The sequence below is a fragment of the Rhinopithecus bieti genome, unplaced genomic scaffold (genome assembly GCF_001698545.2).
Source record: "Rhinopithecus bieti isolate Rb0 unplaced genomic scaffold, ASM169854v2 scaffold_1853, whole genome shotgun sequence".
Lineage (NCBI taxonomy): Eukaryota > Metazoa > Chordata > Mammalia > Primates > Cercopithecidae > Rhinopithecus > Rhinopithecus bieti.
In genome coordinates this window covers 2,686,753-2,697,775 of record NW_016804151.1, presented here as the reverse complement: position 1 = coordinate 2,697,775, position 11,023 = coordinate 2,686,753, and the positions used below count along the sequence as shown (strand labels likewise).

General features: G+C 37.9%; 1 protein-coding gene across 5 annotated transcripts in view; it reads left to right on the top strand.

Annotated features, from left to right (window-relative positions):
* ANKRD45 (ankyrin repeat domain 45) overlaps positions 1-11,023 on the top strand; it is a 58,914-nt gene that overhangs the window by 40,028 nt on the left and 7,863 nt on the right. For all 5 annotated transcript variants that reach the window (XM_017866920.1, XM_017866924.1, XM_017866921.1 and 2 more), the window contains 2 exons: positions 4,217-4,311; positions 6,487-6,625. In XM_017866920.1, the coding sequence (XP_017722409.1) occupies positions 4,217-4,311; positions 6,487-6,625 (234 nt within the window). The remainder of the gene's footprint in view (positions 1-4,216; positions 4,312-6,486; positions 6,626-11,023) is intronic.

Below are 11,023 nucleotides of genomic sequence, written 5' to 3'. Positions count from 1 at the left end.
AATAAATAAATAAATAAATAAATAAATAAATAAATATCTGGATGCTCCAATGTTGGGTGCATGTATATTCCCAGCTGTTATATCCTCTTGCTAAAGTGACCCCTCTATTGTTATATATGATCTTCTTTGTCTCTTTCATAGTTTTTTTCTTGAAATCTATTTTGTCTGATATAAGTGTACTACTCCTGCTCTGTATTGGTTTCCATTGGCATGGAATATCTTTTTTATCCTTTTATTTTCCACCTATGTGTGTCTTTATAGGTGAAGTGTGTTTCTTATATGTAACAGATAATTGGATCTTTGATTTTTATCTTTTCAACCACTCTGTGTCTTTTGATTGGAGAGTTTAGTCTATTTACATTCAGTGTTATTATTGGTAAGTAAGGACTTATTCCTGCCAGTTTGCTATTTGTTTTCTGGTTGTTTTGTGGTCTTATATTCCTTCTTTCCTTCCTTCCTGTCTTCCTTTTAGTGAAGGTGATTTTCTCTGATAGTATGTTTTAATCTCTTGCTTTTTATTTTTTGTGTCTCTGTTTTTTTTTGTTTTTGTTTTTTTTTTTTTGACAGAGTCACTCAGGTTGGAGTGCAGTGGCACAATCTTGGCTCACTGTAACATCTGCCTCCTGGCTTCAAGTGATTCTCCTGCTTCAGCCTCATTAGTAGTTGGGATTACAGGCGTGCACCACCATGCCAGCTAATTTTTGTATTTTGAGTAGCTGGTCTCAAACTCCTGACCTCAAGTAATCCACCTGCCTTGGCCTCCCAAAGTGCTGGGATTATAGATGTGAGCCACCATGCCCAGCTTTGTTGTATGTTTTTTGATTTGAGATTACCATGAGACTTTCAAATAGTATCTTATAGTTCATTATTTTAGACTGATGACAACTTAATATAGATTGTATAAACAAACAAACGAAGAGAAAACAAATAAAACTACATTTTAACTTCATTCCCCTCCAACTGTTTACCTCTTTGTGGTTTTTATTTATATCCCATTGTACTGTCTATGTCTTGAAAATTCTTATGTTTGATAAGTTAATCTTTTAGTCTTTCTATTCAAAATATGAGTAGTTTACCCACTGTAATTACAATATCATACATAGTATTTTGTGGTTTTCTGTGTACCTACTATTACCAGTGAGTTTTATATATTCTGATGATTTCTTATTGCTCAATCACATCCTTTTCTTGCAGATTAAAAAACTCCCTTTAGCATTTCTTCTAGGACAAGTCTAATGTTGATGAAATCCCTCAGCTTTCGTTTGCCTGGCAAAATATTTCTCTGATGTGTTTGAAGGATATTTTCATGGATATACTGTTATAGGGTAAAAGTTATTTTCCTTTAGCACTTTAAATATGTCATGCTACTCTCCCCTGGCCTATATGGTTTCTACTGAAAAGTCTGTTGCTAGATGTATTGGAGTTCCATTATATGTTATTTGTTTCTTTTCTCTTGCTGCTTTTAGGATCTTTATCCCTGATTTTTGGGAGGTTGATTATTAAATCTTGAGGTAGTCTTCTTTGGGCTAAAACTGCTTGGTGTTCTATAATCTTCTAGTGCTTGAATATTGATATATTTCTCTAGGTTTGGGAGGTTCTTTTTTTATTAATATTATTCCTTTGAATAAATTTATTCCTTTGAATAAATTTTCTACCTTGATCTCTCTCTACCTCTTCTTTAAGGCCAGTAACTTTTAGATTTGTCCTTTTGAGGCTGTTTTCTAGATCTTATAGGAGTGCTTCATTGTTTTTTATTCTTTTTTCTTTTGTCTCCTCTGACTGTATTTTCAAATAACCTGTCTTTGGGCTTACTAGTTCTTTCTTCTGCTTGATCAATTCTACCGTTAAGAGACTCTCATGCATTGTTTGGTATGTCAATTGCATTTTTCAGCTCCAGAATTACTGCTTGATTCTTTTAAATTGTTCCAAATTCTTTGTTAATTTTATCTGATAGGATTCTGAATTCTTTCTCTGTGTTATCTTGAATTTCTTTGAGTTTCCTCAAAAGAGCTATTTTGAATTCTCTGTCTGAAAGGTCACATATCTCTTTCACTCTGGGATTGGTCACTGGGGCTTTATTTAGTTTGTTTGATGAGATCCTGTTTTTCTGACTGATCTTCTTGCTTGTGGATATTCATTGGCTTCTGGGCATTGAAGAGTTAGGTATTTATTGTAGGTATTGCAGTCTGAGCTTATTTGTACCTGTCCTTCTAGGGAAGCCTTTCTAAGTATTTGAAGGGTGTTGTGATCTAAGTTTTTGGTTACTCTGGCCGTATCTGCATTAGGGGGCACCCCGAGCTCAGTAACGCTGTGGCTCTTGCAGACTTGTAGAGATACTGTCTTGGTGGTCTCGGATAAGATGTGGGAAAATGCCCTGGATTATCAGGCAGAAACTCTTTTTTTCTTTTCTTACTTTCCCCTCAACAAACAGTCTCTCTCTCTGTGCTGAGCTGCCTAGAACTGGGGGAGGGGTAACACAAGCACCCCTGTGGCCACCACCACTAGGACTACCCTGGGTCAGACCTGAAGCCAGCATGGCACTGGGTCTTGCCCAACGCCTGTGGTGACCACTGCCTGGTTATTGCTTATATTCACTCAAGGCCCAATGATCTACAGTCAGCAGTTGGCAAATACAGCCAGGCATGTGTCCTTCCCTAAAGGCAGCAAGTTCCCCCAGGCTCTGGGTGGGTCCGGAGATGCCATCTGGGAGTCAAGTCCTGGAGTCAAGAACCTTAGGAATCTAGCTGGTACTCTGTTCTACTGCAGCTGAGCTGGCACCCAAGCCATAAGACAAAGTCCTTCCCACTTTTCCTCTCCCCTTTCTTCTAACAGAGTAGTCTCTCCATGCGGCAACCACTGCCCAAGCCCACAGCAAGTACCACCTGGCTTCTGCTGATATTCACTCAAAGCCCAAGGGCTCTGCAATCAGCCTGTGGTGAATACTGTCCAACATGGGTCTCTACCTTCAGGGCAGTAGGCTCTCCAGGTCCAGGCAAGACCCAGAAATGCTCTCCAGGAGCCAGGCTTAGAATCAGGGACCTCAGGATCCTGCTTGGTGTGCTACCCCACTGTGGCTGAGTTGGTACCCAGGTTGCAAGACAAAGTGCCATTTACTCTTCCCTCTCCTTTTATCAAGCAGAAGGTGTCTCTCCCCATAGTCACTACAGCTGGGGAATGTTCTGGGTCACCCCTGAAGCCAGCATGGCTCTGAGTCTCACCCAAGGCCCGCGGTGAATACTGCCTGGGTATCACCGATGCTTATTCAGGACCCAAGGGCTCTTTAGTCAGCAGGTGATGAATCCTGCCAGGACTGGGTCCTTCCCTTCAAGGCAGCTGGTTCCCTTTTGGCCCAGGATATGTCTAGAAATATCACCTTGGAGTTAGGGCCTGGAATGGGGCCTCAGGACTCTGCTTAGTGCCCTGTTCTACTGTGGCTGAGCTGGTATCTATCCAAGTTGCAGGACAAAGTGTTATTCACTTTTCCCTCTCTTCTCCTCAAGCAGAAGAAAGGAGTCTCTCCCAGAGCTGTAAGCTATGTCACCTGGGATTGGCAGAGGGGTGGCAAGCACTCTCATGGCCATTCAGGCTGGTGTCTCACTAGGTGATGTGTACCCCGAGTCCACTGGCTCTGATCCCTGCATAGCACTAGGACTTGCCCAGGAATTGCAGACCTCGTGGCATAGATGGCCTTTCAAGTTTATTTAGGACCCCACAGCACTTTAGCCTGTAGTGGTGGGGCCTGCTGGAACTCAGATTCCAACTGTTGGGATGTGCGTCCCCTCTGGCTAGGGCTGGTCTAAATGCTGCATCCATGGGTGCCAGCTGAATTCTGCCCCATGTTGCTTTCTACTATGATGGGAAGCATTGAGCTATAGTGCAAAGTCCCACAATCACTGTGCTCTCCCTCCCTCAAGCATAGATTCTCTGTCTGCACTGTGTGGCCATTGCCAGGGGTATGGGGAAAATGTGGTGTAGGCAGTTCAAAACTGTCTTTCCTACCCTCTTCAGTGCCTCTTTCCTTAATATGATGTTAAAATGAGGTACTGTGATTGCTTACCTGATTTTTGGTTCTCATGTTGGTCCTTTTTATGTATGGATAGTTGTTCAATTTGGTGTTTCTGTGGGGTGGGGTGGAGAGTGGAGGCTTCCATTTGACTATCTGGCTCTGCCTCTTGTCTTTGTCTTGTCATGTGTGTGTTTCTGTCCATTCTTTCAGATGCAAGACTGACTCTGAAAAAATATATTGCAAAAGTCTCTTTAGCTGTTACTGACACTGAAAAGGGATCAGGGAAACTCCTTAAGGAAGACAAGGTACTGTATTGTGATTATTGCTTGTTCTGTGGTGTTTTGAGAATTTTGTCTTACATTTTAATTTTTGCACTGATGTTCTAAAGGCAGGTTGTTGTCCTTACTTCCTCCCTCCTCCCTCTTTCTTTCCTTCTTCCCTCCTACCTCCCCTTCCTTTCTTTATAAACCTCTAATAGAGGATAGTCTGATCAAAACTAAAATAAATAGTATTAAAGAGTGACATAGAGATGTACTAAGTATCAAACTAGCGACATGGCTGAATCTTAGAAAATGTAATATTGAGTAAAAAAAAAAAATCAAAGACTACATAGATTTTATAAAGCTCAAAACAAGCAATTACAAACTATATAATTTAGAGATGCCTACATATGGGAGTAAAACTATTTAAAAAGTCAAGCAAAGGGATAAGCACAGATCACAGATCAGAGTTATCTCTTGAAGGCAGTCAGGGGAGTGGTATGGGGAGGGACAGAAGCTGCATTAATAGTACTGGTAGTGTTCTGGTTCTTCTGTTGAGTAGTAGGGTCCAAAATAATATAATGGAAATATTCATTTCATTATTTTGCTTCAAAACTGAGATATACATTATATATTTTGGTATATATGTACATGTACAAACATATTGCATATTATTTAATGTGTCAAATTTTCCAGAATGGGAAAAAAATACACAGATGTAAACATAGTAATTTTAAAGCCCACTTGCCCACTCTAAGTACTATCTAAGCATTCCCTGTGGAATAGTTTAGTGCTCTGAATGTGCATTTAAAAAATATACTGAGGGTATCAGAAATGTGTTTTGGTTTTAAATTATTTCCTATATTTTTGTGCAGGATGCTCTGTGAATTTCCTGTGACCTATTATTCAGATGAAAAAGAATTGGGTATTGCTAAAACTATAAGATATCACCAAGTCTAAGCATTTGATAAGTTATACATTTTCTCTTGTGTCTTGTAGAGTGCTCTACAAAATCTCTTGTGAAACAAATAAAATGTAGGAAAAAATCTATTAGAATAGCTTTTGGAGCTATCAGATCTGCAAAAAGCAAAATTTTCCTGACACAAAGAAATAGTGCTTTGTCAAACTAGTTACTAGGACATTCTTATTTTAATTTTAAAAAATTTGATTATTTGAACTAGAAATTATTATGTATACATAGTAATAATTAGAAAAAAATCAAAATGTCTAAAGCAAGCCTAATGGTTTTTCCTTTTCTATTTCTATTCTTATTACCCACTCTGTGGTTCTAACAACAATTTTGTGTTATGTTTTTCCTTTCACTTATATAATCATATGTATCCATACACATAATAGGAATTTTATGAAAGATTTTGTTTTTATAAAAATGAGATCACACTTATATATATTATTCAATTTTACTTTTTTTCTCCTTAATAAGATATTATGGACACCTCTAAGTCTACTTCCTTCTACATACTTCTGCATGTCTACTGCTTGTTATTTAACAGTGTGGACAGGACATACCACAAATGTATTTATTTATCTTTATTATTACAGACCATAGAACAATAAACATCTTAAATCAGACATCAGAAATTTGCTGCATATGTGCAATGAGATAATTTTACAGTGCAAACTGAGAGATTTTCAGTAAGGTGGAGCTTTTCTTGTATTTCTTGAACTTCCTCCTGTGAACCATTTGAGAGGGAATAAAATATCAGCATTGTCTTTTGAGTTGCATGCAACTCATACCATCCACCTATTCTTTTCTGGTCTTTGCAAGTACTTCTTTTAGTCACAGGGCTTAACAAAAATGAAGAATTAGGGAGAAAGTGTAGAATGGTACCAGGCTTCATGACTCTTGATGGTGAGTTTTATTGTGCTCATATTCCACTAATGTTAGAGCTGCACTGTCCAATATAATAGACACTAGCCACATGTGACTATTCAAATTTGAATTATTTAAAATTAAATAAAATTTAAAGTGTAGTTCCTTAGTCACCCTAGCCACATTTCTAGTGCCCAATAGCTATTTATATCTAATGGCTACTGTATTGGACAATGCAGGTACAGAATATTTCTATCATCACAGAAAGTTTGGTTGATTTAGAACTCTGCTGGTTTTAAACCAGCAGAACACGTGCTGGTTTAGAGACACTGTTGAGTTTTATTTTTCAGTAAATAAGTGGAGAGCAAACTCTGTATTTCTGTCCCTAGAATACCATCCTCAGTGCATGCCGTGCAAAAAATGAGTGGTTGGAAACCCATACAGAAGCTTCCATTAATGAGCTTTTTGAGCAGAGACAACAACTGGAAGATACTGTGACTCCTATCTTCGCAAAAATGACTACACCACGTAAGTTTTGGATAAAAGGTGGTTCGAATGTCAGAAGGGATGAAAATTAAGTTCAATGTTGTTATTTCTGAGATATTCTGATTTTAACCATCTTCATTAAGTAGTCATTAACATTGTTACAAGCACTAATCTATGATATAGTTCCCTAGTTTCATTATTTTCAATATTAGTAATAACTAATAACTGAATTCTTCCTACAGGAAATGTCTAATACTAATCTTAATATTACCATTATCAGTCATTAAATTTTATGTGATTACTGTCGCTTTGCTTTGATTTTTTTTTTTTTTTTTTTTTTGAGGCAGAGTCTTGCTCTGTTACCCAGGCTGGAGTGCAGTGGTGTGATTGTAGTTTACTGCAGCCTCCAACTACTGGGCTCAAGTGATACTCCTGCCTCCTGAGTAACTGGGACCACAGGCGGGCATCACCATGCTTAGCCAATTTTTAAATTTTTTATGGAGATAGGGTCTTGCTATGTTACTCAGGCTGGTCTTGAACTTCTGGCTTCATGTAATCCTCCTGCCTCAGCCTCCTGAAGTGTTGGCATTACAGGTGTGAGCCACCACACTGGGCTTGTCTTTGATTTTGATTCTCATCTAGGAGGTATCTCCTCCTGGGAGATAGGGTGGCAACATTTTATTTTATTTATTTTTATTTTTATTTTTTTCTTTCAACATTTATTTTAAGTTCCAGGGTACATGTGCAGGATGTGCTGGTTTGTTACATAGGTAAACGTGTGCCATGGTGGTTTGCTGCTCAGATCAACCCATCACCTTGGTATTAAGCCCAGCATCCATTAGCTATTCTTCCTGATGCTGTCCCTCCCCCAACCCCTACAGTGTACATTGTTCCCCTCCCTGTGTCCATGCATTCTCATCATTCAGCTCCCCCTTACAAGTGAGAACATATGGTGTTTGGTTTTCTGTTCCCGCATTAGTTTGCTGAGGATAATGGCTTCCAGCTCCATCCATGACTCTTAAATGGACATGGTCTTGTTCCTTTTTATGGCTGCATAGTATTCCATGGTATATATGTTCCACATTTTCTTTACCCAGTCTATCATTGATAGGCATTTGGGTTGATTCCATGTTTTTGCTATTGTGAATAGTGCTGCAATGAACATACATATGCATGTATCTTTATAATAGAATGATTTATATTCCTTTGGGTATATACCCAGTAATGGGATTGCTGGGTCAAATGGTATTTCCATCTCTAGATCTTTGAGGAATTGTCATACTGTCTTCCACAATGGTTAAATTAATTTACATTCTCACCAACAGTGTATAAGAATTCCTTTTCATCCACAACCTTGCCAGCATCTGTTGTTTCTGGACTTTTTAATAATTGTCATTCTGACTGGCATGAGATGGTGTGTCATTGTGTTTTTGATTCACATTTCTCTAATGATCAGTGATGTTGAACTTTTTTTCATGTTTGTTTACTGGCCACATTTTTTGTTGTTGTTGTTTGTTTGTTTGTTTGTTTTTTTGAAGTAGAGTCTCACTCTAGTCATCCAGGCTGGAATGCAATGCTCACTGTAACCCCCGCCTCCTGGGTTCAAGTGATTATCTTGCGTCAGCCTCCTGAGTAGCTGGGATTACATGTGTGCCACCATGCCCAGCTAATTTTTATATTTTTTGTAGAGAGGGGGTTTCACCATGTTGGCCAGGCTGGTCTTGAATTCCTGACCTCAGGTGGTCTACCCACCTCAGTCTCCCAAAGTGCTGAGATTACAGGCATGAATCCACCATGCCCAGCCTTTCTTTTTTTTTTTAATGTCGTCTTTTGAGAAGTGTCTGTTCACGTCTTTTGCCCACTTTTTAATGGAGTTTTTTTTTTTTTTTCTCATACATTTGTGTAAGTTCCTTGTAGACTCTGGATATTAGACCTTTGCCAGATGAATAGATTGCAAAAATTTTCTATAGGTTGTCTGTTCACTCTGATGATGGTTCCTTTTGCTGTACAGAAGCTCTTTAGTTTAATTAGATCCTATCTGTCAATTTTTCCTTTTGTTGCAATTGCTTTTGGTGTTTTATTCATGAAATCTTTGCCTGCGCCTATGTCCTGAATGGTATTGCCTTGATTTTCTTCTAGGGTTTTTATAGTTTTCAGTTTTACATTTAAATCATTAATCTATCTTGAGTTTATTTTTGTATAAGGTGTAAGGAAGGGGTCCAGTTTCAATTTTCTGCATATGGCTAACCAGTTTTCCCAACAACATTTATTAAATAGGGAATCCTTTCTCCATTGCTTGTTTTTGTCAGGGTTGTTGAAGATCAGATGGTTGTAGGTGTGTGGTCTGATTTCTGAGTTCTCTGTTCTTTTTCATTGGTCTATGTATCTGTTTTTATACCAATACTATGCTGTTTTGGTTACCGTAGCCTTGTAGTATAGTTCGAAGTTGGGTAGCATGATGCCTTCAGCTTTGTTGTTTTTGCTTAGGATTGTCTTGGCTATTCAGGCTCTTTTTTTGTTCCATATGAATTTTAAAATAGTTTCTTCTAATTCTGTGAAGAATGTCAATGACAGCTTAATGGGAATAGCATTGAATCTATAAATTACTTTGGGCAGTATGGCCATTTAATAATATTAGTTCTTCCTATCCATGAGCATGGAATGTTTTTCCATTTGTTTGTGTCCTTTCTGATTTCCTTGAGCAGTGGTTTGTAGTTCTCCTTCAAGACGTTGTTCACTTCCCTTGTCTGCTGTATTTTTATGTATTTTATTCTTTTTGTAGCAATTGTGAAGTGGATTTCATTCATGATTTGGCTCTCTGCTTGCCTGTTGTTGGTGTATAAATATGCTAGCAATTTTTGCACATTGAGTTTGTATCCTGATAGTTTGCTGAAGTTGTTATCAGTTTAAGAAGCTTTTGGGCTGAGATAATAGGATTTCCTAGATATAGGATAATGTCATCTGCAAACAAAGATTATTTAACTTCCTCTCTCCCTATTTGAATATCCTTTATTTCTTTCTCTTGCCTGATTTCCCTAGCCAGAACTTCCAATACTATGTCAAATAGGCATGGTGGGAGAGGGCATCCTTGTCTTGTGCTGGTTTTCAAGGGGAATGCTTCCACCTTTTGTCCATTCAGTGTGATATTGGCTGTGGGTTTTTCATATAGGTTTCTGATTATTTTGAGGTATGTTCCTTCAATACTTAGTTTATTGAGAATTTTTAACATGGAGAGATGTTGAATTTTCTCGAAGGCCTTTTCTTTGTCTATTGAGATAATCATGTGGTTTTTGTCTTTAGTTTTGCTTATGTGATGAATTACATTCATTGATTTGCATATGCTGAACCAACCTTGCATCCTGGAGATGAAGCCAACTTGATCATGGTGAATAAACTTTTTGATGTGCTGCTGAATTTGATTTGCCAGTATTTTATTGAGGATTTTTGCATCAATGTTCATCAGGGATATTGGCCTAAAGTTTTCTTTTTCTGTTGTATCTCCACCAGGTTTGGGTATTAGGATGATGCTGGCTTCACACAATGAGTTAGATAGGAGTCCTTTCTTTTCAATTTTTTGGAATAGTTTCAGTAGAGATGGTGCCAGCTCTTCTTTATGCCTCTGGTAGAATTCAGCTGTAAATCCATCTGGTCCTGGGCTTCTTTTTGGTTGGTAGGCTATTTATTACTGCCTCAATTTCAGAACTCATTATTGGTCTATTCAGGGATTCAGTTTCTTCCTGGTTCAGTCTTGGGAGGGTATATGTGTCCAGGAATTTATTCATGTCGTCTAGATTTTCTACTTTATGTTCATAGAATTGTTTATAGTATTGTCTGATGGTTGTTTTGATGTGGAACCAGTGGTGATATCATCCTTATCATTTCTGATTGTGTCAATTTGATTCTTCTCCTTTTCTTCTTTATTAATTTAGCTAGTGGTCTATTTTATTAAATTTTTTCCCAAAAAAACCAGCTCCTGGATTCATTTTTTTTTGAAGGGTTTTTTGTGTCTCTATCTCCTTCAGTTCTGCTCTGATTTTGATTATTACTTGTTTTCTACTAACTTTGGGGTTTGTTTGCTCTTGGTTCTCTAGTTCTTTTAGTTGTGGTGTTAGGTTGTTAATTTGAGATATTTCCAGCTTTTTGATGTGGGCATGTAGTGCTGTGAATCTCCCCCTTAACTCTGCTTTAGCTGTATCCCAGAGATTCTGGTACATTGTCTCTTTGTTCTTATTAGTAAAGAACTTCTTGATTTCTGCCTTAATTTCAGTATTTACCCAGGAGTCATTCAGGAGCAGGTTATTCAATTTCCATGCAGTTGTGTGGTTTTGAGTGAATTTCTTAGCTTTGAGTTCTAATTTGATTGCACTGTGGTCTGAGAGACAGTTTGTTATGATTTCAGTTCTTTTGCATTTGCTGAGTTTTTTTTTTTTTTTTTTTTTT